Raw genomic sequence first — 27677 nt, forward strand, 5'->3', positions numbered from 1 at the left:
GACACAAACCCAATATCGTGATGGACTCTCGTGACGAGCCGATTGACAGATAATGGAAGCAGTTAGCTTCCATAATTGGGGCATAGCAGGGGTTGTGACACTAAATAGATATCTATATCTTTCTATATATCTTTTTCTATATATATAATTATCTTTTTCTATCTATTTATCTATATCTTTCTATATATCTTTTTCTCCTGTTTATATTTTTCTATCTATATAATTATCCTTTTCTATCTATTTATTTACATATCTATATCTTTCTATCTATCTATCTTTTTCTATATATATAATTATCTTTTTCTATCTATATATCTTTATATATTTTTCTATCTATTTCTTTTTTCTATCTATCTTTTTCTATCTATAATTATCTTTTTCTATCTATATCTTTCTATATCTTTCTATCTATATATTTTTCTCTCTTTATATCTTTCTTTTTCTATCTAGATTTTTTCTCTCATATCTTTTTCTTTATATCTATCTATATATCTTTTTCTATCTAAATCTTTTTCTCTATATCTATTTATATCTCTATTTTTTTCTTTCTATCTATATTTTCTCTCTATCTAGATCTTTTTGTATATACATCTTTTTCTATCTTCTATCCCTTTCTATAATCTGTCTTTCTCTCTCTCCATCCATCCATCATAATCCCTATTATTTCCATCCATCCATGCATTGTATATGTCTATTCCATTTATTTATCATGCCTCTTACATGTCTATTATTATCCTGTCTATCCATCCCATCCATCATACATGCCTGTTATATCCATCCACCCATCCACCATATAAGTCTCTTCTATCTATTTATTGATCCATTCATCAATCAGTCATACGTGCCTATTATCTCATCCATCCATCCATCAATTGTATATGTCTATTCTAATTTAAGATGAAACTCACATACTAATGAGAATGAAGGATTCACTGGAGAAGAGCCTAATGCTGGGAACCATTGAGGGCAGAAGAAGAAGGGGACGGCAGAGAATGAGATGGTTGGATTGAGTCACCAAAGCAGCCGGCGTGAGCTTAAATGGACTCCAGAGGATGGTAGAGGTCAGGAAGGCCTGGAGGAACGTTGTCCATGGGGCTGCGATGGGTCGGACACAACTTCGCAACTAACAACAACAACAAATTCTAATACCTATCCATCCATCACACATATCTATCATACCTATCCATCATGCCTATTATCTCCATCCATCCAGCCACTATATATGTCTATTCTATATATCTATCTATTCATCCATCTTACATGCCTATTATCTCACCCATCCATCCATTCCATACAACTGTATGTTCTTTCTCTTCTTTCTATCTATCTATCCATCCATCCATCCATCCATCCATCCATCTATCCATCCACTACCTACCTACCCATCATTTATCTATATTCTGTCGTATTGATCTGTCATCTACCCGTATTTATTTATGTCACATCTATTTGCTCTATCGCTCCACCTATTGCATCTACCTTTCACATCTATATCTGTTATGTATTAAATCTGGCTTTCGCATCTATCATGACTCCTAAACGAGATGGGTGACATATGAATCAAATAAATAAGTAAATTTATTAATTATCAAAATTCTGTCTTTTGGGTCGATCTATCATTAACATCTATCCCTACATTGCATCTCTATTTTGCATCTCTTTTAATGATTTAGATTCTGTCTTAATTATCTATTAACTAACGGCATCTTTTTCATCTCAGTTACGTTCATCTGTTTATTGCATGATTTATCTTTTGCATCTGTCATTATCTTCTACATATCTCTATTTATATTTGTCTTATTGATCTATCATTTTTCGCATCTATTATCAGTTTTCCAGTTAATTTCAGTTAATTCCAGTTAATTATCTTGATCTATCATCTATCACATCTTTTTGATTGCATCCTTCATATCTATCTGTCATTAGCATCTACCTGTTATTCATCTATATCACGTTTAGAAATTGCCCAACTCCCTCACACATAAAAGCTGAATATAAAAGTTAAAAGAGAGGCGAGACTAGATAAAACGCAACATTACAAGGCCAAGGAAGGACTTACAGGACACCCATTGGGAGTTGAGTAACCTATAACATATTAGTTGTTATTTGCAAGTCATGTCCAACCCATCGCAACCCCATGGACAACGTTCCTCCAGGCCTTCCTGTCCTCTGCCATCCTCTGGAGTCCATTTAAGTTCACATCGATTGCTTCAGTGACTCCCTCCGGCCACATCCTTCTCTGCCGTCCCCTTCTTCTTTTGCCTTCAGTCTTTCCCAGCATGAGGCTCTTCTACAGGGAGTCTTTCTTCCTTCTCATCAGGTGGTCAAAGTATTTGAGTTTCCTCTTCAGAATCTGGCCTTCTAAAGAGCAGCCAGGGTTGATCTCCTCTAGGGCTGACTGGTTGGATCACCTTGCAGTCCAAGGGACTCAATGCAGGAGTCTTGTCCAGCACCAGAGTTCAAAGGCCTCCATTCTTTGGCGCTCAGCCTTTCTTACTGATTAAATAAAAATATTAATTTCCCACCTAATTGATACAGATAGTCCTCAACTTTCATCCACAATTTACCCCAAAATTTCCATTGTTAGTTGCTGCAGCAATTCACTTAATAACTGCGGCAAAAAAGATCCCAAAATGGGATGAAACTCTCTTAACAACCATCTTGCTTAGCAACAGAAATTTTGAGCTTAATTGCGATCATATGTCGAGGACTGTGAGCATTTTTTTTAAACAAATATAATTGTAATTGCCTAATCTTCCGAAAACTATGTGAGATAGGATAGGTGGTGTATAAATCTTATAAATGAAGAAATAAACTCACAGCCGCAGTTGAGCCCGAAATTTTTGTTGCTAAGTGAAACATTTGTTAAGTGAATTTTGTCCCATGAATTTAAGTGAAATCCCTGCAGTTGTTGAGTCAGTAACATGGTTGTTCAATGAATCTGGATTCCCCATTGACTTTGCTTGTCAGGAGGGTCACCTCATTCTGGGACACTCTGACTATCATTTTGTCTGTCAGTCTGTCTGTCTGTCTACCGTATTTTTCAGACTATAACGCACACTGGAGTATAAGATCCACCATGATTTTGAAGAGGTACATTTTTTTAAAAAAATGTTTTTGCACTCTGCAGGCCTCCCAAACCCTCTGCACGCCTCACTTTTTGCACAAAAAAAAAGGGGGGGGGATGCAGAGCTTTGGGAGGCTTGCAAAGGGCTCCTGAGGGCTGGGGTGGAGGCAAAAATGGGCAGTTGTTTGCTCATTTTTGCCCTCCCCAGCACCCTGGAGCACTCTGGAAGCCTCCTAAAGGCTCTGCACGTCCATTTTGGTGAAGGGGGTGGGGTTTCTGGAGGCACAAAATGCTGTATTCAGTGTATAAGATGCACCCAGATTTTCACCTTTTGTGGGGGGGAAAGGTGCATCTTATACTCTGAAAAATATGGTCTCTCTCTCTCCCCCCCTCTTTATCTATCTACCTACCTACCTACCTACCTACCTACCTACCTACCTACCTACCTACCTATCTATCTATCTATCTATCTATCTATCTCATCCATCCTACCCATTATCTGATCTTTCTGTCTGCCTTATCATTTATCTCCATCCGTCTGTCCATCCATCTACCTTATGGCCATCATATATATGAACCAATCGCCGAATATCTGAATTTTGATCACCTGGCCACAGGGATGCTGCAATGGTCGTAAGGGTGAATAAGCCACTACTTCCAGTGCTGTTGTCACTTCAAATGGCAACTAAGCAAGCGGTCGTAAATCAAGGACCCCCCTGCATTTCTTTTCCCCCAGACCTCATGGCCATGTGCCTCAATTCGAAGAAAGTGAAGGCCTTCGCACGGGTCAAGCCCACGGCCGACTTTCCTCAAGATGTCATCAAATTCGGAGCTGACAACAAGGTAACAGAAAGGATGAAACTGAAAAGCTTCTGCTCCCCATTCCGCCTTTTTCACGGGTGAAATTGACGCCCCTTGAAATCGGAACTCGCCCTGGCTCCCCTTTTCCAGACGATCGAGGTTCACATCGAGCGGGATCGTTCCAAAGGCATCGTCAACAACAAGGTGACCGACTGGTCGTTTAAGCTGGACGGCGTCCTCTACAACACGTCGCAAGACCTGGTTTATGATACGGTCGCCAAAGAGCTCGTCTCACAGGCCCTGAACGGCTATAACGGTAAGCCATTAGTGATTATTATTCCGTTAACAGAATAAGAGAGCGGGAAGGGACCTTGGAGGTCTTCTAGTCCAACCCCCAGCCATTTCAGACAGTTGACTTTTCCAGTCTCTTCTTGAAAACCTCCAGTGCTGGGGCATTCACAACTTCTGGAGGCGACTTCTGTTCCACTGGTTAATTGTCCTCACTGTCAGGAAATTTCTCCTTAATTCTAAATTGCTTCTCTCCTTGATTAGTTTCCACCCATTGCTTCTTCTCCTGCCCTCAGGTGCAGGAGACTCCCTCTTCTTTCTGGCAGCCCCTCGGATATCGGAAGACTGCTATCATGTCTCCCCTAGTCTTTATTTTCATTAAACCAGAAATGCCCAATTCCTGCAGCCGTTCTTCACCCCAGGGTTGCAATTTTTGGCAGCGATCCCACCTATCGGCATTGACGTAGATTCATTGCAACCTAGAATTAAGATGAAAATTTCAGGACAGAGAGAACAATTAACCAGTGCAATGGAAGTGGTGGGGGCGCCATTACTGGAGGTTTTCTTGAAAACTGGACTGGGCAACCATTTTGTTTGAAAAGGGATAGGGTCTCCTATTTGAGTAGCGGGTTGGACTAGAGCAGGACGTCAAACTCAGGTGCTTAGATCTGGGCCGCGGAAACGGAGTGCAGCCCTCCCAGGCTCCCTTTTCGCTGGCAGAGGGTTGCAGGAGGCCATCGCAGCCAGAACGGAGCTCGGGAGCCCCTTTTTCACTAGCAGCCCACCAAAGCCCCCCCCCCCAAAACGGGAGAGGCCGAGCTGACCCCTCAAGGTCAAAGACAGCCCTGATGTGGTCCTCAATGAAGTCGAGCTTGACACCCCCCCCAGAGGAGTGGATCTCCAGAGTCCCTCCGGGCTCTGCTATCCAGAAGAGAGCTTGCTGCCTCTAGGAAACGACCAGAATCTCTCTCTGCTGCCCCCCCCCCCAACCATCCCCCAGGGACCATCATGTGCTACGGGCAGACTGGAGCCGGCAAGACCTTCACCATGACGGGGACCACCGGAAACTTCAAGCACCGGGGGATCATCCCTCGGGCTATCCAGCAGGTGCCCCTGATCCTTGTTTATTTGTTTGTTTGTTTGTATGTTTATTTGTATGTTTGTTTATTTATTTGTATTTTTATTTATTTATTTATATATTTATTTATTTATATAGTCATTTGTTTGTTTGTATATTTATTTATTTATTTGTATATTTATTTGTTTGTTTATTTATTTATATATTCATTCGTTTGTTTGTTTGTATATTTATTTATTTATTTTTATATTTATTTATTTGTTTGTTTGTTTGTATATTTATATGTATACTTATTTGTATATTTATTTATTTATTTGTATATTTGTTTGTTTATTTATATATTTATTTATTTGTATATTTATTTGCATATTTATTTATTTGTATATTTATTTATTTATTTGTATATTTATATGTGCACTTGTTTGTATATTTATATATGAATGAATGAATGAATGAATGAGAAAGAAAGAAAAAGAAAGAGAGAAAGAAAGAAAAGAAAAGAGAATTTGCATGGCCATTCAACTCAGTGCAACTTGTAACTGCGAATAGAAGTTAAATTTAAAAAATCAATAAGCCCCCACCCCCAGTGACAACGGTCAAACCAGGGGTGGGTTCCTGCCAGTTCTAACCTCTTCTATAGAAGAGGTTCCACAAATCTACCGTGCCGTTTAGAACCCTCTTCCAGCTCCCTCCTGCTGCCTGTCCGCACCACGCTTGCCCCGCCTGCCACTCACTGATTGGCTGGCTCACCAATCGCCCCACCCACCTCCAAGAGTTCTATCTTAAAGTCTTAAAGCTATCAAGTTTAAACATCCCTGGAGGTTTTTTTCTAAAGGGTTAAGGGTGCAAAGGTCTTGTAACTAACTTGACAGCTTTAAGACTTGCACACTTCAATGCCAGAGTTCCTGAGCCAACATTTTGGTTGCTAAGCAAGAGCGTTGTTAAGTGAGTTCCACCACATTTTACAAGTTGGCCATGCCCACCCAGTCACATGGCCGGCAAGCCACTCCCACAAAGTAGGCCACACCTACAGAAGAGGGTCTAAAAAAATTTGAAACCCACCACTGAGTCAAACCCACCATTTGATAGGCTCCATATCATCGTGGGGTCCTACTTAGGCACAAAAGGGGACTTTGGGCCAATCACCAGGAGACGGTGAACTTAGTCCTGCCTTAGGTGCGAAAACCAGACTTTGGGCAAACCCCTCTCTCTCTCTCTCTCTCTCTCAACCCAGCCCACCTCACAAGGTGGTTGTCGTGGGGGAAATGGGAGGAGGAAGGAGTATCAGGCATGTTAACCCCTGCCTTGAGTTAATCACAGAACAAAGGCAGGAGAGAAACGTAGGTAAGCAGGTAGATAAAATTCACTCCCCTTTCCCTCCAGGTGTTCAAGTCCATGGAGAAGCATAGCAATCAGTTTATCACCGTCCGGATTTCTTACCTGGAGATTCACAATGAGGTCATCTCGGACCTCCTCCCCTCCCTCGGCTCAGAGAGCGACCTCCCGTTGTCCATAGTGGAGAGCCCCCACGGGGTCTCCGTCAAGGGCCTCTCCATCCATCCCGCTCCCAACGAAGAAATTGCATTAAATCTCCTGTTTGAGGTAAGGGGACCCACCCTCTCTATTTATTCTCGTGATTTGTTTATTAAATTCACGGTGGCCGAGGGGCCTGATTTCCCATCACCTGATTCTGGGGAACATTGCAACAGTTGTTAAGCGTGAGGACTGGCTGTAACTCTCTTTTTCCATCATTAAGTGGTCATAAGACGAGGACTACCCGTGTTGCATTTTTATGCACTTCGGGGCTATTGGGTAGCAAATACTTTTTTTAATTCCACTTGGGGAAGCGATCCTGAATCAGCGAATCTTCTCGCTGCCTCTTTTATTCCCTTTTCTCTTCTAGGGCGACACCAACAGATCTGTGGGTCAGCATGCCCTGAACAAGCATTCCTCCAGGTCTCACTGCATCTTCACCATCTACATCGAGGTCAGCCCCACTGAGAATTGGCTCGATGCCCGTGGCTGAAGACTCAGCAGCCTGCGTGATTCAAGGCATCGTCGTTGTTGTTTTTAAAAAACAAACACGCCCTTATCAATTCTTATCTCTCGCTTCAGTGTCACTCGAGGATCGTTTCTGACGCCAGATACGTCACTTCCAAAATTAATCTGGTTGACCTCGCGGGCTCGGAGAGGCTGTCGAAAAGCAAAGTGAGAAAATAAAAGTCACATTTTGAGTTCCGCGAAGGGGATTTTAAGCCAAGGGCAGCAGGCAGTCCTCGGCTTAACGGCCAAACCCGAGCCCAACATTTCGAAGATGGTTGTTAAATGAGCTTTGCGCCATTTGACAACCTTGTCTTGCCACCATTAAGTGAATCCCTGCTGTCGTTGAGTTGGCGACTGCGGTCGTTAGACTAATCCGGCTTCCCCATCGATTTTGCTGGTCAGACGGTCGCAAAAGGGGATCCTGTGACACACCCCCCCCCCAGGGAACACTGCAACCATCATAAAAGCGAGTCGGTTGCCACGTGTATGAACCGCGATGATCCTAAGTCTGAAAAAGAGTCATAAGTCATGTCTTTCAGTGCCATTGTAACTTGGAAAGGTCACTAAATGAACTGTTGTAAGCCGAGGACCTGTGGTGGTATTCAGTCAGTTCAGGCCGGTTCGAGCGAGCCGGTAGTGGTGACCTGCGGCATAATCCTGGCACTATGCCGCCCTATTGAGCCACATTTTCTAAGCCGCACACATGTGTATAAGACGCATGTGTGAGCAAACCACATGCACGGAAGCAGAGGTGGGTTCCTAGCAGTTTGGCCGAGTAAGCAGTAACTTGGCCTACACACACACACACACACACACACACACACACACGCGTACGTACCGGTTCTCTAGTCACCACCGCCATCTTGATTTTTGATTCTGCGCATGCACAGAACAATCTTCATTGCAAAAATGTAATTCACCCCCCCCCAGTGGTGGGTTTCAAGAATTGTTCGAACCTACTCTGTGGGTGTGGCCTCCTTTGTGGGAGTGGCTTGCCGCCCATGTGACTGGGTGGGAGTGGCTTGCCGCCCATGTGACCGGATATGAAGATGCCGATGACACTTGTCAGAACCACCTTAAATTACCTCTCACACAGCACTGGCATGCATAAGAATATGATGTATGTTTGTTTTTTAAAAGGCATCTTTGGTTTGCGTTAAAACAACTTCAACACACGCAATGTTCTGATTGCACCACAAACGCAGTAGTCATCCTTACCTTTCACAGAGGCACTGAGTTTTATAAATAGGAGCATGATAGTGTAGAATAATCCTATCCAAGGACCAGGGGTGGGTTTCAAAAAATGTTTGGGACCTCTTCTGTAGGTGTGGCCTGCTTTCCGGGTCCACTGGTGGAACCTCTTCTAACCGGTTCGGTAGATTTGACGAACCGGTTCTACCGAATAGGTGCAAACTGGTAGGAACCCACCTCTGCCCCCCCCCCTTTCTAACATGGTGTACATGCGCAGACCTTTTAAGGGGCAAAATCTTTCGCGTAACGCCGTCAGCAATCCAGCCCTGCACAGAAGTCGCGCAAGCAGTTTTTGCTCACATTTTTGTGCACAGCAAACCGGTGGTAAAAATCAGGCGAAAGTGCCCTGTGCCAAGGGACCCCCTGGACTCTTTCAGATCCACTGACCAAGGTTTTCTTTCTGGACAGTCGGAAGGATTTGGGCTGAAGGAAGCGACTTACATCAACAAATCGCTGTCCTTCCTGGAGCAGGTGGTCATCGCCCTGTCGGACTGCAGCCGGGACCACATCCCCTTTCGGCAGAGCAAGCTGACCTACACCTTGAAGGATTCCTTGGGTAGGGATTTAAGGTTCATCCCTTCCAGGGCCGTAACAAGGCCTGGCTGCCTTCTACAAAGGGCTGCCCTTGAAAAGTATCCGGGGACTCAGCCGGCTCAAAATTCAGAGGCCTGCACGGTTTTGTGCAAGTCTAGGTTTGAACCCGGGGCCTCCTCTCCTGCGGGAGCTGCCCTTTTGCTTCAGTTTAAGGTGCTGGTTGTCACCTTCAAAAGCCCCACTTGGGGGAGGAGGCAGGTTGTGCAGAAGACCCTCTTTTTCCCAGTTACACCTACCCAGCCGAGCATGGAGGAAGGAGACGTTACGAATCCCCTCTTGAGATCCATCTGATGGGACTCAGAGGAAGGGCCTTCTCCGTGGTGGCTCCCTCCCTGTCATGTGGAGGACCGTCTTTCCCCAGTTACATCCCCCTGGACCACCAGAGCAGGGAGGCAGGAGACGTTACAGGCCTCCTCTCTTCCTTCCCTCTTTTCCTTGCTTCCTAGGTGGAAATTGCAACACTGTCCTTGTGGCTAACATCTGCAGTGAGTCCATCCACATCGTGGAAACGGTGAATGCCTGATCAGGGATGGAGGGCTAGGGTGGAAGCAGGATGGAAGAAGGATGGGTGGAGGGATGGAAGAAGGATGGGTGGATGGAAAAAGGATGGAGGGAGGGATGGAAGTAGGGTGGATGGAGGGATGGAAGAAGGATGGGTGGAGGGATGGATGGAAGAAGGATGGATGGAGGGAGGGATGGAAGAAGGATGGGGGAGGGATGGATGGAAGAAGGGTGGGTGGATGGAAGAAGGATGGAGGGAGGGATGGAAGAAGGAGGGATGGAAGAAGGATGGGGGGAGGGCGGGAAGTAGGGTGGATGGAGGGATGGAAGAAGGGAGGGAGGGAGGGATGGATGGGTGGAGGGATGGAAGAAGGATCGGTAGAGGGAGGGATGGAAGAAGGATGGGCGGAGGAATGGAAGAAGGATGGATGGATGGAAGAATGAATGAAGGGATGGAAGAAGGAGGGATGGAGGGATGAAAGATGGAGGGATAGATGGATAGAGGAATGGAGGGAAGGATGAATAGGTGAAGGGATGGAGGGATAAGGGAGATAGATGGATAAGATCTATGTTTGGTGGCCACGATGTAGAAAAGATGCGGAGACTCTGGAAAGAGTGCAGAGAAGAGCAGCAAAGACGATTAGGGGACTGGAGACTAAGACATAGGAAGAACGGTTGCAGGAACTGGGGATGTCTAGTTTAATGGAAAGAAGGACTAGGGGAGACATGACAGCAGTCTTCCAATATCTCAGGGGTTGCCCCAAAGAAGAGGGAGTCAAGCTATTCTCCAAGGCACCTGAGGGCAGAACAAGAAGCAATGGGTGGAAACTAATCAAGGAGAGAAGCAACTTAGAACTGAGGAGAAATTTCCTGACATTTGAAACAATTAATCAGTGGAACAGAAGTTGCCTCCAGAAGTTGTGAATGCCCCAACACTGGAAGTCGTTGGATAGCCATTTGTCTGAAATGCTATAAGGTTTTCTGCCGGAACGGGGTTGGACTAGAAGACCTCCGAGGTCCCTTCCAACTCTGTTATAAACAAAATTAAAAATAGACGAACGGAGCGTTGGATAATGTCAGATCTGTCCCGACTTAGACATTTAGGAAATAAAACCCCCACAATTCCATTTGTTAGTTAAGTAAGGTCCTTACTTAAAGCAGTTACAGCTGGATCTGACTATTAGCCGAACGAAGGTTGCTGTTTTCCCCTTCCCCTGACACCCCCCCCCCCGACCCATTCCCTCGGGGCTCAATCTTGTTCCCTTCTGATGTTTTGGGAACAGCTTTGAAGGCCGGAGCTGCTCTCAGGGTTCGTCCTTGGCAGCTGCCCTTATTCTGGTTTGACCTCCCAAGCTTATCAGCTTTGCCTCCTCCCCTTGGTCTTCCCATCCCCCCATGCCTGATCCTTACTTCCCCAAATCCCTTTCCCCCCCCCCTCCTCCCCTCTCCCTACCCAACCCTTGCATTTCATGGCAGGAAGCCAGAGAAGGGAAGAAGCTGGGGGTGGCCAGCCTGACGTTAACCCTCAGGGCAGATGGGCCTAGATAAGGCCTTTGCATCTTCAGAGGTTCAAGCTGCCATTTCAGATTTTTAAGCCACAGTCTCAGGAAAGCTAGAATGTTTGGAGACATTCTGTTTTGTGACACGGAACAAAATACGAATCCCTCCACCCTAGCGCAGTACAGGGATCATGGCGTTTTCCAGTGACTTCCTATTTTGTTTTTGTTTTTTTTAATATTTCGTTTAGAAACCTTGCAAATCGAGTAAATAATGATAGATACCTTTTGGTTGTTGGGAAATCTAAAACCACGATACAGGTAGTTCTCGACTTACAACAGTTCGTTTGGTGACTGAAGTTACAACAGCGGTGAAAAAATGGACTTATGCCCATTTTTCACACTTACGACCATTGCAGCATCCGCAGTGGTTACGTGCTCAAAATTCTAGACGCTTGGCAACTGACTCATATTTACGACGGTTGCAGTGTCCTGGGGTCACGCGATCTTGTGTCTTTCTGTCAAGCAAAGTCGGTGGGGAAGCCAGGTTATCAGCTTCACAGCTTCAACTATTCACTTAACAAACTGTGGCAAGAAAGGTTGCAAAATAGGGCAAGGAAGCTGACAACTGTCCCCTTCAGCAACAGAAACGTTGTGGTCGTAAGTCGAGGACTACCTGCAAGTGGACTTGTATACAGATTATCTTCTAACACAAACTGTTCGGACCCCCCCCCCCAAATAATGGGTAAACAAGGTGATGATGCTCCTATTTTTTTTCCAGCTGTCCACGCTTCGTTTTGCCACCAGAATGAAGTGGGTGACCACCCTGGCGATTGTCAACGAAAAAATCAACTCGGAGGTACGTCCTCTTGAGATCTTTCTGCGGTCTCGAAGGAGTGACCAGGTGTAAGGAAATACCATGTACAAAGGGGTGTTGTCATCCATACTAGAAGGGAGTGGGATTTGCGAAGAGGAGGAGGGGGGGATTGTGGGGTCCTGGGTGCTCTCTGAGATGGGGTTTTTTCCTTGCAGACATCTCATGACCCAACTAGGGGACATCTTCAGTGCTAGATGGGAATGGGGGTTGTAGGGATAGGAGGAGGAGGAAGAGGAAGAATAAAAGGACTGTGTGGTCCTTGGTGCTCTCTTTTTTTTAATTTTTAATTTTATTATTTTAAACACATAAGCACATCGACAAAAACAAACACATAACTTAAAAACAACATAGGAACAATAAGTTCCATCGTATATCATACCGCAGTTCCGAATCGGTTTCTTTGCAGTTAGTGTTTTCCCTTCTATACATTTCTATCTTGCGTTCATAATCTCCTTGTTCGTTATCCATTTTTATATACATTTCTTTATTTATACTTAGCTACTTATGACCAAATATTATTTACCTATATTATGCTTTATATTTTTACTGTCATTTATTCTCTTACATACAGATTATAGATATACATTCGCATAATTATTCTTTTTCTTTGCCATTATATTATGTTATATTATTGTTATTCCATTTGGAAGGTTATAAGGTATAGTTTAAAATGCTTTGTTTACCATCCTTCGCACCTGCTAAGACACCACCTCGTTTTTCTCTTTCTTTTCTTTTCTCCCTCCCTTCCTTCTCTACTTCCTTCCTCGTCTCCGTCCCCTTCTTTCTTCCCTTACCTCTTCCCTACTCCTACCCTTTTTCTTCTCCTTTCTTGGTGCTCTCTTGAACTGGGTGGTTTTCTTGCAGACATCTCATGACCCAAGTAGGTAGCATTATTAGTGCTGGAAGGGAGGAGGAAGAGGAAAAGGAGGAAGGGGAGGAGGAAGAGGAGGAGGAAGAAGACTGTGGGGTCCTTGGTGTCCTGTGAACTGGGTTCTTTTCTTGCAGACGTTTTATTACCAATCTAGGTAACATCATTAGTGCTAGAATGGAGGAGAGTTTGCAGGGAGGAGGAGGAAAAGGTCTGTGGGGTCCTTGGTGCTCTCTGAGCTGGGTGGTTTCCTTGCAGACATTTCATCACCCTACTAGGGAACATAATCAGTGCTAGAAGGGAGTGAAGTTTATGGAGGACGAGGAGGAGAAGGAAGAAGAGTAGGGGATCCTTGGTGCTCTCTGAGGTCGCTGCTTTTATTGCAGACGTTTCATGACCCAACTAGGGAACATCATCAGTGCTAAGAGAAGAGGGGGAGGATGACGACTATGGGGTCCCTGGTGCCCTCTGAGCTTGGTTGTTCTCTTGGAGACCTTTCATTACCAACCTAGGCAATGTCGTTGCTGCATTGATGATCAGGGCATCCTCATAGTCCCTTATCTTGGTTAGAGGAGGAAGGGTTCTAATGAACACCGCCTGCTTCCTGGGGTCTGTAAATACCTTTGGGCGGCCTTTGACTTTCCCACCGCTTAGTAATCCGTGCCGTTCTTGTCTGCTTAGAGGATGGTGAAGAACCTGGAGAAAGAGGTCCTCTACCTGAAGGAAGAGTTGGCGATGCACAACAGTTTGGTAAGAATCAACTCCCTAGGAAGCTGCCCCTTCATGGTTGGCGACATGGCCCAATCCAGGCTCATCCGTCACTGTCGGAGGGAGACTGGCTGAGCCAGGAGGGAGGAGTCAAGAGGGCACTTAGTCTGACATCCTAACGTAGGACCAAAAGGGCAAGATCTGACCTCTGCTGAAGGCCTTTGGACTGTACCAGTGGTACCAGTTCGGACCGGTTTGGGCAAACCGGTAGTGGTTTGGTGGCCTGGGTCACTGGAACCAGCAGTGACCTCGCCCTGCCACGCCCCCGAAGCAGGTCTCCTACAGCGGCACTGTTAGGTAAGCTCCCCATTGGGAGAGCGAGTGCGTTCAGAGAAGCGTTGGGAGAGTTCTGTTGGAGAACACACAAACCAGCATACACTGGTTGAGACACTGCAGTTTCAATAGGCTTTTACTTTCGTGGAAATAGAGGTATCAGAGTCCATCAAACAGTCCAAATCATACACGGATAAGACAGTCAGTCATCAATGTCTTTCAGTTAAGAGATAATCTAAATAACATAGTCCAGTATCATATAATCAGTCCAGTAATCAACGTTTGCTAGCAGTTGCAAAACTTACAATAGCTCACTCTGATCACTATACGGCACTTCTAACAGCCAGCTTCCAAACACTCAGATCGGATCAGCATCTAACAGTGATTCTGGCTCCATCTTATGGCCGATTGAGGAAACAGCAACCAATCACATTTACAGCATGATTTAAAGAAACAGGTACAGCATTTAAACTGCAGTGTCTCTGTGTGCTGGTTTGTGTGTTCTCCAACACAACTCTCACAACGCTTCTCCGAATGCACTCGCTCTCCCAACGGGGTGCTTACCTAACAGGCACCATCTTGATTTTCGATTCTGCGCATGCTTGGAACAATTTTCGTCGCATAAATTTTATTTTTCATTTTTTTTAAAGCTTTGCCCATGCACAGACCTACTTATGTTCATATGTGTGCACACGCAGAGCATGTGTCAGGCCCGCGCACAAATTTGGCGTGCACCGAACCAGCAGTAATGCCGGCAGCAATCCAGCTCTGGACTGTACCTTATCTAGTCTGTCCCAGCTCCCAGACTGGGAAGATTCCTACAAAATGCAGGCGGTTCTTCACTAGGATAGCTCAAAGTCTGAAAAAAAAAGGGACTTATGATCGGTTTTGCACATTTATGACCATTGCAGCATCTTCTGTTGTCACGTAGTCAAAATTGGGAATTGCTGGACAAATGACTCACGTTTATGACGGTCACAGCATCCTGCGGCGACCCCCCTCTCCCCTTTTGTGATCCAGATTCACTTCGCCACCATGCGACTCACTTAACAACTTCAGCGATTCCCTCAACAGGCCGTGGCTGGGAAGGTCGCAGAATGGGGCAGGGCTTAACTTAACAGATGTCTTGTTTGGCGACAGAAACCTTGGGCTCAGTTGTGGTTGTAAGTTGAGGACCACTGGTAGGCGTTAAGTGATAAAAGTGGCCAACTGAACTGGGGTTTTTTTTTCCTGCACTTGACCTTAATGTTCCCAGTGTGGCAGTTTTTTAATTGAGCCAGGCTATATAAGGCTCAACGGGAAGCAAGGCGTTGAAGAAGCCACTATTTATTCCGTATAAGTATATAGGCTCCCTTGTTCGAGCAGGGGGGTTGGACTAGATGACCTCTGAGGTCCCTTCCAATTCTGTTGTTCTATGATTCTGTAAGGGTCTCCTGCTCGAGCAGGGGGTGGTGGACTAGAAGACCTCCGAGGTCCCTTCCAGTTCCGTTATTCTATGATTCTGTAAGCGTCTCCTGCTCGAACAGGGGGGTTGGACTAGATGACCTCCGAGGTCCCCTCCCCTCCTGTGATTCTGTGTTCTACTTAAGGCAATTAAACCTCCTTGATGGATTCTTTGATCTTCCACCTCTAGCTCAATCGCTCTCCCGTGACCTACGAGCCTCTGAATGAAATCCAGATCAACGAAATCAACTCCCAGGTCCGCCGATTCCTGGAGGGAACCATTGATGAGTTAGATGTGAGTGGCTCGCTGGCGGATGCAAAGGACATTCAAGTCCTCCAGATTTTATATATATATTTAGTGTCACAACCCCTGGTATGCCCAAATATGGGGGGAGGCATACTGCTTCTTTTTCTCTGTCTATCAGCTCATCACAAGAGACCGTCCAGACAGAAACCCAATATTTTTACTGTTGCCTTTGTTACATTTGTGTTGTATTTGTGCTGATAAATAAATAGAGGGAGACTAGTATAGATCTATTTCAAGCTATTTAGCTCTCATCCGCTAGCCATACCCTTACTGGGATTCGAACCTGTGCATACATATTACATATTAAGCAGTTGTGTTAACCACTAAGCCACAAGGTTCTCCTCCTTTATCGGCTGAGCCAGGAAAATAGGTATGTATTTAGTGTCACAACCCCTGGTATGCCCACATGTGACACTAAATACATACCTATTTCCCTGGCTCAGCCGATAAAGGAGGAGAACCTTGTGGCTTAGTGGTTAACACAACTGCCTAATATGTAATACAGCCCAGGTTCGAATCCCAGTAAGGGTATGGCTAGCGGATGAGAGCTAAATAGCTTGAAATAGATCTATACTAGTCTCCCTTTATTTATTTATCAGCACAAATGCAACACACACACATATATATTTTTTCCTTCTCCCCCAGCTCTTCCCCTTCTGAAAGATTGCCTGGACAATTCTCTCCTTGGCTTTTTCCAGAAAAGATTTGCCATTGCTTATTTTCTAGGGCTGAGAGAAGATGGCTGGCTGAAGATCACCCAGTTGGCTTTGTTCCCTAGGCGGGAGTAGAATTCAGGGTCAGCAAGTTTCTAGCCTCAAATATCCAGGCTGGCAAAACATGTACAGGTAGACCTCAACTTACGACAGTTCATTTAGTGACCGTTCAAAGTTACTGCATCACTGAGAAAAGGGACATGACCCTTTTTCACACTTAACGGCCATTGCATCATTTCCAAGGTCACGTGATCAAAATTCAGACACTTGGCACAACTGACTCGCATTTATGACGGTCACAGCGTCCCAGGTTCAGCGACCGTCTGACCCAAAAAGTCAACCGGGAAGCCAAATTCACTTAACAACCATGTGTCTCACTTATGAACTGAAGTGATTCACTTAAAGATGGTGGCAAGAAAAGTCAGCAAATGGGCCAAGATTCACTTAATGAATGTCTTGCTTAGTGACGGGAATTTTGGGCTCATTTGTGGTCACAAATCGAGGACTTCCTGTATCCAGCCTGGCAAATCTATTGCCACTGAGGGAGTAAGCATCCCTGAGAAGAAGGTTGATTCTCAACCCTGGCAAATTTAAGAGGGGTGGACTTCCAGAATCCCCCAACTGGCATCCTTTAAGATGGGTGGACTTCCACTCCCAGAATCCCCCTGTTTCCATGCTTTAAGAGGGAAGGACTCCAACTCCCAGAATACCCCAGCCACCATGCTTTTAAAGAGGGGAAGACTCCAACTCCCAGAATCCCCCAGCCAGCATGCTTTAAGAGGGAAGGACTCCAACTCCCAGAATCCCCCAGCCAGCATGCTTTAAGAAGGGAGGACTTCCAGAATCCCCCAGCCAGCCATGCTGTCTGTCCCAGCTGCAAACTGCCAGTCTAGGAAGATTCCTATGAAATACAGGAAGTTCTCCATTTACAGGCTGGCTGGGGAATTCTGGGAGTTAAAGTCCACGCTCCTCTTAGAGTTACTAAAGCTGAGAAATACTGCAGAGTGAGAGATGGGGTTTGTAGGATTACACTCCTGTATTTAAATCCATAGCTTTCTTTGTGGAGGATTCAAAACCGGCCACCCAGGGCAGGGATCACGTCAATGGGATTCCTTGTAGCTCAGATTGGATCTAAAGTGGCGGCAGCTGAATCCGTAAAGTGGATCTCTGTAGGATTGAGAACAGAACTAATGGAAACATTTTTGACAGATAGAATTTGCTTCTTTTCACTTTGGGGTGGGGGGGTGGGGGTCTGTGATGTTTTTTTTTTTTAAAAAAAGAAGCCAGCTTTGTCCAAAAATGCTGCGTTTTGTGGGTCGCTCCTGGGGAAAATATTGAGGGTCGTCCTGAGCTCACAATGACAGCCTTCTCTCTGCTTCCCCCTTTTTCCTACAGATCACGAGCATCCGTCAAATCCAAGAGATCTTTAACCAGTTCAAAATCATCTTAAGGTAAGGGCTTTGGGAATGCAGATAGTCCTTGCTTAACGACCAGTCGCTTAGCAGCTGTTTGGGGTTGTGAACGCAATTTTGAAGTTTTGGTTGCGCCAGATGCTCGCACACACACACATATACACACACGCTGCGCCAAGGTGGCGCAGTGGTTAAATGCAGCACTGCAGGCTACTGCTAGATCAGCAGGTCAGCGGTTCAAATCTCACCGGCTCAGGGTTGACTCAGCCTTCCATCCTTCCGAGGTGGGTAAAATGAGGACCCAGATTGTTGGGGGCAATATGCTGACTCTCTGTAAACCGCTTAGAGAGGCCTGAAAGGCCTATGAAGCGGTATATAAGTCTACTGCTATTGCTATTGCTATTGCTTCACTTTTACGGCATTTGCAGCCCCCTTGACCATGTTTCTAGCTGAAATATTCCCATTGGGCAGAATGGATTTAGCAGGAAAATTCCCCTTTGAGAGATGATCTATTCCTGAACCCCCAAAACTCCTGTAAGTAGAAGGAGCAGGCTGGGGCCTGACTGTTAGAGAATCCCTTGCTCTGGGCTTTCCCTGGTAGACTAGCCTCCAAGGGCAGCTCCTCCAAGCAGCCCTAAGGGAGGCAGGAGCTGAGACCTCTATCAAAAGGACCACAGTACCAGCTTCAGGCAATCTTTATTCGCTGAACTTTTGGACACTTAAAAGCATGGAATTTATTTTAATAAACCTTGAAATATAAGAGGAAAAGATGGCGCTCTACATGGGGCTGCCCTTGAAGAGTGTTCGGAGACTGCAGTTGGTCCAGAATGCAGCCGCGCGAGTGATATTGGGTGTACCTAGATACACCCATGTTACACCCATCCTCCGCGAGCTGCACTGGCTCCCTATTGGTCTCCGGACGTGCTTCAAGGTGCTAGTCGTTACTTTTAAAGCCCTACATGGTTTAGGACCTGGCTAACTGAGAGACCGGCTCCTGCCACTTACCTCCCAACGACCAACAAGATCGCACAGGTTGGGCCTCCTCCGGGTGCCGTCGGCCGGACAATGCCGGCTGGCGGCCCCCCGAGGGAGGGCCTTCTCTGTAGCTGCTCCAGTTCTGTGGAACGATCTACCCGTAGAGATCCGGACCCTCACCACTCTCCCGGCCTTCCATAAAGCCACCAAGACCTGGCTGTTCTGGCAGGCCTGGGGCTGTTGATTAATATCCAGCCCCACCTAGACAGAATGGATGGTGTGGAATTTTAATAATTGTATCTCTTATCTTAAATTTTTAAATGCTTTTTTATCTTGCCTATGAGCCGCCCAGCGTCCCAATGGGAGTGGGCGGCATACAAATTTTATTAAACTGAAACTGAAACTGAATAGATAAATAAATGTAAGATATTTAGATGGATAATTAAAGTAGATAAAGGATATATGAGATAGATAATAGATAAATGAGAGAGAGACAGAGAGAATGATAAATAAGCAGTAAATGAAACAAATGATAGTAATATGCTGTTTCCCCCAAAATAAGACCTCCGGGGATAAAAAGAAGCCCAATCAGGCTTTTGAGCGCATGTGCTAAAATAAGCCCTCCCCGAAAATATTGCAACACAGCAGCAGCCGCCGTGAGGTGATCACACTTGCTGCTTCCTGCACCTCAAAAATAATAAGACCCCCCCCCCCGAAAATAAGGCCAAGTGCTTATTTCAGGGGGGATCAAAAGAAAATAAGACCTTGTCTTATTTTCAGGGGAAAAACGGTAGATAAGTGATAGATAATAGATAAATGATAGAGATATAATAAGGATAAATAAGTAGATGAAAGAAATGATAATGCCAGATAGATAATAGATAAAGGATAGAAGGATAATAGACATAAAGAGATAGGTAATATAGATAGATAAAGAATACAAGAGATAGATAATGTAAGAAGCCTTCGACTTACAACCATAATTGAGCCCAAATCTTCTGTGGTTGAGTGAGACATTTGTTAAATGAGTTTTACAACCTTTCTTGCCGCCTTTATTAAGTAAATCTCTGCCGTTGTTAAATCAGAAACCCGGTCATTAAGGGAATCTGGCTTCCGCCTGACTTTGCTTGTCAGAAGGTTGCAAATAGGGGTCAGAGACCTCCAGCTATGCAGCAATGGTCATAAATGTGAACCAGTTGCTGAGCACTTGGATTTTGATCAGATGGCCACGAGGACGCTCCGAAGGTCGTAAAAGTGAAAAGCAGTCATAACTCACTTTTTTCCGTGCTATGGTAAGTTTGAACAGTCACTAAGCAAACTTGTAAGTTGATGACTACCTGTATATAAATGATAGATTAGTGGATAAGGAATAAGGGGGATGGACAGATGGACAGACAGACAAGTGGGTGGGTGGGTGGAAAGATGGGTGGATGGATGGATGGACAGACAGATGAACAGACAAGTAGGTGGATGGATGGATGGATGGATGGATGGATGGATGGATGGATGGATGGATGGATGGATGGATGGATGGATAGACAGGCAGATGGACGGACAAGTAGGTGGATGAATTGATGGATGGATGGATGGATGGACAGAAGGACAGACGGATGAGTGGGTCTGGAACAGACAAATAGGTGGGTGGATGGATGGATGGATGGATGGATGGATGGATGGATGGATGGATGGATGGACAGAAGGACAGACAGATGAGTGGGTCTGGAACAGACAAGTAGGTGGATGGAGGGAGGGATGGAGGGAGGGATGGAGGGAGGGATGGAGGGAGGGATGGATGGACAGACAGACAGACGAGTAGATTGATGGATGGATGGATGGATGGATGGATGGATAGACAGGCAGATGGACGGACAAGTAGGTGGATGAATTGATGGATGGATGGATGGATGGATGGATGGATGGACAGAAGGACAGACAGATGAGTGGGTCTGGAACAGACAAGTAGGTGGGTGGGTGGGTGGGTGGGTGGGTGGATGGATGGATGGATGGATGGATGGATGGATGGATGGATGGACGGACGGACGGACAGAAGGACAGACAGATGAGTGGGTCTGGAACAGACAAATAGGTGGATGGATGGAGGGATGGAGGGATGGAGGGAGGGATGGAGGGACAGACAGACAGACGAGTAGATTGATGGATGGATGGATGGATGGATGGATGGATGGAAGGAAGGAAGGAAGGAAGGAAGGAAGGAAGGAAGGAAGGAAGGAAGGAAGGAAGGAAGGAAATGGAGACGGGGGTGTTGGTGGTTCAGTCAATCAGTCAGCCCCAAAGGTACATTTTGAAGGATGGGAGCAAAGGCTAGGCCAAGGAATGCCTAGTGGGGACTTGGGGCAGGGACCCATCTCTTCAGTCCATGATGTCATGGTGTCCTTGTATTGTGACATCCAAGAGGCTTCAGAGAACAAGGGGGCCATCATTGAAGGCTCCATCTATCATAAGGGTGGGGGATCCCTCTGCCTGAGAGGCAGGGGATATCAGACGGGAGTGGGGGGGTTCAAAGTTGGATCCTTCCAGCAACCTCCTTACCTCCAGTGGTCTACACCAAAGCGGTGGAGTTAGTACTACAGGCTGGATCAGGCTAAAGTCAGGCAAGCAGCTGGACGTTCAGCGCTGGAGGAAGCCGTCTCTTCTGGCCGCAGCATTCTGTATGAATTTGCCCATCCTGCCAATCAGGGGGGTCTCCAAACTTTGGCAACTTTAAGGCTCATCTGGACTTCAGCTCCCAGAATTCCCTAGCCACTCAGAGCTGGCCTGATGGCAGCTAAGGAGGGAGAGAAACCCTCAGGTAGAGAGCTTCATGGCAGTGACCTCACCCCCCCACCCCCCATGCCATCCCTCTGCTAAACAACTAATCCCCTCCACACTGTCAAACTATCCAGTAAGGCTGTATTGCCATTATTCTTCTCACCTTTCCTATTAACCTGTCTCCTTATCTTCTTAAGACTGTAACTTTGCGGCTTTACGATTTATATTGTTTTATTTAATATCGCTGCGTGATTCATGTTGATTGCTTATTTAGTATCCTATGACTGTCCCTGAGTGTTGTACGTTAGGATTTATGATCAGAAAGCTCGGCAGCTCGGAGTTTCGAATCCCTAGCGCTGCGTAATGGAGTGAGCTCCCGTTACCATGTTTCCCCCAAAATAAGGCAGGGTCTTGTTTTCTTTTGGCCCCCGAAATAAGCACTCGGCCTTATTTTCAGGGAGGTCTTATTTTGAGGTGCAGGAAGCGGTGAGCGTGGTCACCTCGTGGTTGCTGCTGTGTTGCAGTATATTCGGGGAGAGGGCTTATTTTAGTGCATGCGCTCAAAAGCCTGTTTTTGAGGGAAGGGTAGAAGGGGGGGAAGGGTAGAAGAAGGGGGGGAAGGTTAAAAAAGGAGGAAGAGAAAGGAGAGAAGGGAAGGGAGAGGTGGAAAAGTGAGAAGAAAGAGAAGAAAGTGGGATAGGAAGGAGAGAGGAAAGAAGGCAGGGAAGCAAGGAGGGCAAAAGGGAGGGAAGGAAGGAGAGAAGGAGAGTAGATAGGAAGGAGGGAAGGAGGGAAGAAAGGAGGGAACTTAAGAGAAGAGAAAGGAAGGAGGGAAGGAGGAAAGGAGGGAGGGAAGATATGAGAGAAGGAGGGGGGAGAAGAGAGGAAAGAGAGAGGGAAGGAAAGGTAGGATAGGAAAAGAAAGGAGGGAAGGAAGGAGGGAAGGAGAGAAGGAGGGAGGGAAGGAAGGGGAGTGGGAAAGAAGAAACAAGGGAAGGAAAGAGGGAGGGAGGGGAGAAGATATCTAACCTCTGATGTCTATAAGGATTTTGATATTATGGGAACGTCTTGAAACGCAGTCAAATGTAAAGCGAAACAGTGAATGTTGTATTGTTTTTTACCAGTTATTGGTTGTTGTATTTTTCTTTTACTAATAAAAATATTTATTTTAGAAAAAAAAAGCCTGTTTGGGCTTATTATCTGGGGAGGTCTTATTTTCAGGGAAACAGGGTACTTGTCCCAGCTTCTGCCAACCTAACAGTTTGAAAGCAGGTTAAAAAAAGCAAGTCGAAAAATAGGGCCACCTTTGATGGGAAGGTAAAGAGCATTTCGTGGACCTTCGGGGGTTTAGTTATGCTGGCCACATGACCACAGAGACGTCTTTGGGCAGCGCTGGCTCTTCGGCTTTGATACGGAGATGAGCATCGCCCCCTAGAGTCGGGAACGGCTAGCACATATGTACAAGGGGAACCTTTACCTTTTATCACTTGTTGCTTGTATATACATTAAGAGCTTCTGCACCAAAGACAAATTCCTTGTGTCTCCAATCATACTTGGTCAATAAGGAATTCTATTCTGTTCTGTTCTAATCTTTTCTTTTGAAAAGTTTTTTTATTTTAATTGCACAAAAACACAAAAAAAGAATCATCCTTCATTACATCTTGTAGAAAGCGTGTCGTTCGGTTACAAATAACTTCCGTGCATTTCTTCCACAGTCATTACTTATAGTTCATATTAGATTATACACTATAAGTCAAAAATCTTTGTATATCTTACTATCAATGTACCCCAATTCTCATTTGAATACAATTATTTCTACCTGCTTTTACCTCAAATCATTCATACTTAAAGGCACAACCACATAATGGCATTCATTAGCTATTTCAAAAAAATCCTCCAATAACATTACACCTTTATGGCATCTTTTAAGTAAAAGTCAATTAATAAAGTTTCTAAACCTTTCTCCCCTCCCTTCCCCCCCCCCAAGTCTGAGAGTGGCAGTGGCTATTTGCTTTTTTTTTCTTTCTTCTTTTTTTGGAAACATGGATCAATATTCAGATGAGGAAACCTTAAAATTCCAAAATATCTTGGCTGGAATTCAAAATCTATTGGAAAGGTATATGGGAGAATTGAGAAGAAGTTGGAAAGAAAGACTAGTCTTCCTCATAGCAAAAGATGAAGGGGTTGGAGCCCCCAAAATTAAAGGGGAGAATGAAGATATAAAAGATAAAAGACAAGACAATAGATGAATTTATTAACGGAGCAAATGTGGGTGAAAGTGGAAAGAAGGGAATATGAAAAAGGGATTCGACGAATTGGAGCTCTACCCCAGATTCCAGGACACAGAAGAAAAAAAAATAGTAATGATGATAGAAATAAGAAGAGAATTTTTTTCAGAAGCAAGATTGACAACCAAAGACAAGCTAATTTTAGTAGCAACTGGTGGGCAACGAGATTACCTGAGAGACCCTTCAATCAACAAAGTGCAGTGAGAAGTCTATAAAAACTTTATAAAGGAGATAAAAAGAAGACTGACACCACAATTGGCAAGAGAGATAAGACTGTTTTGTTACTGGAAAGATACAAGTTAACAATGAAAGTTGGTAATAAAAAAATTAGTTGATTTTGGTGATTAATAAGTAGGAATTCAGTAACTCCTAGATTGTTTTAGATTGTTATTAAATGTTTATTCATTAACAAATAATTAAGTATAATAGCAGTTAGACTTATATACCGCTTCATAGGGCTTTCAGCCCTCTCTAAGCGGTTTACAGAGTCAGCATATTGCCCCCAACAACAATCCAGGTCCTCATTTTACCCACCTCGGAAGGATGGAAGGCTGAGTCAACCCTGAGCCGGTGAGATTTGAACAGCCGAACTGCAGAACTGCAGTCAGCTGAAGTAGCCTGCAGTGCTGCATTTAACCACTGCCCCACCTCGGCTCAATAATGAAATGATAATGGATGCAGCTTAATGATATATACATGTATTAGCAAACTAGCAAAAGAAATTTGGATATAAATTGCAAATTGCGACCTGGGAAAAAGACCTATAAATCTTATTAACAAATTTTTATTTAGATCTTCTCATAAAGGTGTAAGGGTTTTTTTTGGGGGGGTGTCTGACGAGAGGAGATGGGACATAAATAGTAAATGATTTTTATCCAATTACGACAACAACAACAAGGAAATGTCAATGGACGTTGTTTAATAATATATTCATGCTATGGTATTGGCAAAAGTAACTTGGATATAAATTCTGTTCTGTTCTGTTCTTGTGAGTCCTTCGGGAATTGTTTCCTTCTATCTCCCGGTCTTTCCTTCAGCCCTTGGATTTCCTAGTGGTGTTCTATCCAAGCATCTATCACTGGGGCTGCCCTTGAAGAGCATCCGGCGACTCCAGCTAGTCCAGAACGCGGCCGCGCGAGTGATTGTGGGTGCCCCACGGTTCGCCCACATAACACCTATCCTCCGCGAGCTGCGCTGGCTACCTGTTGATCTCCGGGTGCGCTTCAAGGTGCTACTTACCACCCATAAATCTCTCCATGGTAGTGGATCTGAGTACTTGAGAGACCGCCTCCTGCCAATTACCTCCTTGCGACCTATTAGATCGCACAGATTAGGCCTCCTCCGAGTCCCATCCGCCAGTCAGTGTCGACTGGCAACTACGCGGAGGAGAGCCTTCTCGGTGGTAGCCCCGACCCAATGGAACGATCTCCCCGTGGAGATTCGTATCCTCACCACCGTCCAGACCTTCCGCACAGCCCTCAAGACCTGGCTATCCCGTCAGGCCTGGGGTTAAAGATTGTAATTCGTCCCCTCCCGAGTGATGAATGAATGTTGTGTTCTATTTTTACTTATGTATTGTTATGTCTTACTGTTTTGTATTCCCCTCCCTAGAAATTGTAAGCCGCCCTGAGTCCCCTCAGGGAAAAGGGCGGCCTATAAATCATAAACCATAAACCATAAACTGTTGATCTTACTTGGGCTTCCAGGCCTAACTGGCTCCACCTCTTGTCCTCTCCTACTATGGTTTGAGTTTTTGGCAGACCCTGGTGCTCTCTGAGCCTAGGTGGTCTTCTTTGCAGACGTTTCATGACCCAGCAAGAGAATAGCATCAGTGCTAGAAGCGAGGGGGGGGATTGCTCTCTGTTTATATGTAGATCCTCCTAGCACACAGGATGTTACCTAGTTGGGTAATCAAAGGTCTGCGTGGAAACTCAGAGAGCACCACACAATTTTTCTACCCTTGCTGCTCCTCCTCCTCCTCCTCCTCTTCCTCCTCCTCCTCCTCCCAGAAGGAGGAGGAGATGTTACTAGTTGGACTTTAAAATATCTGCAACAAAACCACCCGGCTGAAAGTGGGAGGACTCTACTGTCCTCCTCCTCCTCCTCCTCCTCCTCCTCTTCCTCCTCCTCCTCCTCCTCCTCCTCCTCCTTCTTCCTCACTTTCTCCGAGCCGCGGTGATTGTTCTCTAGCTGGATCATGAAACGTCCGCAAGAAATCCACCAAGCTCAGAAAGCACCAAGGACTCCAGAACTGTCCTCCTCTTTCCTCCTCTCTCCTGCCCCTCTCCCTCCTCCTCCTCCTCCTCCTTCTCCTCCACCTCCTCCTCCCTCCTCCCCCTCCCTCATCCCTGCACATCGCACTCGCTTCTAGCCCGTGGTGACATTCTCTACTTGGGTCATGAAACATCACCAAGTAAAGAGAAGAGATTGGAAAGCACCAAGGTGCCCCCCAATCGTCCTTTTCATTCTCATCCTCCTCATCCTCCTCCTCCTCCTCCTCTTCCTCCTCCTCCTCCTCCTCTTCCTCCTCTTCCTCTCCTACCTCTTCACAAGCCCCTCTTTCCCTCCCATCACTGATGAAATTCTTTAGAGTTGGGTCACGAAACATCTGCAAGAAGACCAGCCGACTCAAGAGACGAGCCCCGAGGAGCCCAGCTTCCAAGCCTCAGCCGCAAGTATTTCTCTTCTACCGGTGGGTGCAACAGGCAAGGTGGTCGCATGCTGTGTCCTTCGGGGTGGGGTGGGGGGTGTTAGTGTCTTGTGTGAACGGGGCCAATGTGTGTTGCTTTCAGCCAACAGGACCAGGAGGTGGAAGCCCGACTGCGGAGCAAATATGCCCTTATAGACAAGAGCGACTTTGCGATGCTGTCGGCCATCCAGAAGGTGAGAGAAGGGAAAAGCTCCCTGAGGGGCTTCAGATGGTCTTCTCCCCCCGGTTGCCTCAAAGGTTGTCAGGCAAACTCTTGGGAAGTTTGGCCTGAGAGGTTTGGCCCAGGGAGGAGGCTGCTCCGAGATGCTCTCACGCCCGCTTCCTGCTCTTCACTCTCCCCAGGCAGGGATAGTGGACGCTGATGGACACCTGGTTGGAGAAATGGACGGACAAGGGTTTGGAATTGGCTCGGCCCCTTTCTCCTCCAAGCCTGGCAAGAAGATAAAAGCCAAAAAGGGAAAGATCAGATCAGTTTGGTCTCCTTCTCTCCCTCCCTCTTTTCCTTCCTCCCTTTCCTTCCTTTCTTCACTCTCTTCCTCCATCTTTTCATTCCTTTCTTCCCTCTCTCTCCCTCCCTCTTTCCTTCCTCTCTTTCCTTCCTTTCTTCAATCTCTCCTTTCCTTCACCTTTTCCTCCATCTTTTCATTCCTTTCTTCCTCTCTCTCCCTCCCTCTTTCCTTCCTCCCTTTCCTTCCTTTCTTCACTCTCTTCCTCCATCTTTTCATTCCTTTCTTCCCTCTCTCTCCCTCCCTCTTTCCTTCCTCCCTCTCTTTCCTTCCTTTCTTCAATCTCTCCCTTTCCTTCACCTTTTCCTCCATCTTTTCATTCCTTTCTTCCCTCCCTCTTTCCTTCCTCCCTCTCTTTCCTTCCTTTCTTCAATCTCTCCCTCCCTTTCCTTCATCTTTTCCTCCCATCTTTTCATTCCTTTCTTCCCCCTCTCTCCCTCCCTATTTCCATCCTCCCTTTCCTTCCTTTCTTCACTCTCTTCCTCCATCTTTTCATTCCTTTCTTCCCTCTCTCTCCCTCCCTCTTTCCTTCCTCTCTTTCCTTTTTTTCTTCAATCTCTCCCTCCCTTTCCTTCCTTTCTTTCTCCCCCTTTCTTTCTTTCCTCTCTCCCTCCCTCCCTTTTCCTTCCTTCGCTCCCTCTCTTTTCTT

The 27677-nt window shown here is 45.7% G+C and overlaps 1 protein-coding gene across 1 annotated transcript in view; it reads left to right on the top strand.

Moving 5' to 3' along the window:
• The window catches only part of KIF9 (kinesin family member 9), a gene marked incomplete at its 3' end in the record, with an annotated part of 34856 nt that overhangs the window by 630 nt on the left and 6549 nt on the right, over window positions 1-27677 (top strand). The window contains 14 exon segments of the mRNA XM_087712386.1: window positions 3804-3910; window positions 4019-4184; window positions 5157-5263; window positions 6618-6836; window positions 7138-7221; window positions 7350-7442; window positions 8937-9084; window positions 9569-9633; window positions 11901-11978; window positions 13546-13614; window positions 15539-15643; window positions 17764-17819; window positions 26605-26695; window positions 26865-26998. Coding sequence (XP_087568512.1) covers window positions 3804-3910; window positions 4019-4184; window positions 5157-5263; window positions 6618-6836; window positions 7138-7221; window positions 7350-7442; window positions 8937-9084; window positions 9569-9633; window positions 11901-11978; window positions 13546-13614; window positions 15539-15643; window positions 17764-17819; window positions 26605-26695; window positions 26865-26998 — 1522 coding nt within the window.

The sequence above is a fragment of the Thamnophis sirtalis genome, unplaced genomic scaffold (genome assembly GCF_051295495.1).
Source record: "Thamnophis sirtalis isolate CommonGarterSnake01/CBP01778 unplaced genomic scaffold, rThaSir2_p1.2 scaffold_4, whole genome shotgun sequence".
Classification (NCBI taxonomy): domain Eukaryota; kingdom Metazoa; phylum Chordata; class Lepidosauria; order Squamata; family Natricidae; genus Thamnophis; species Thamnophis sirtalis.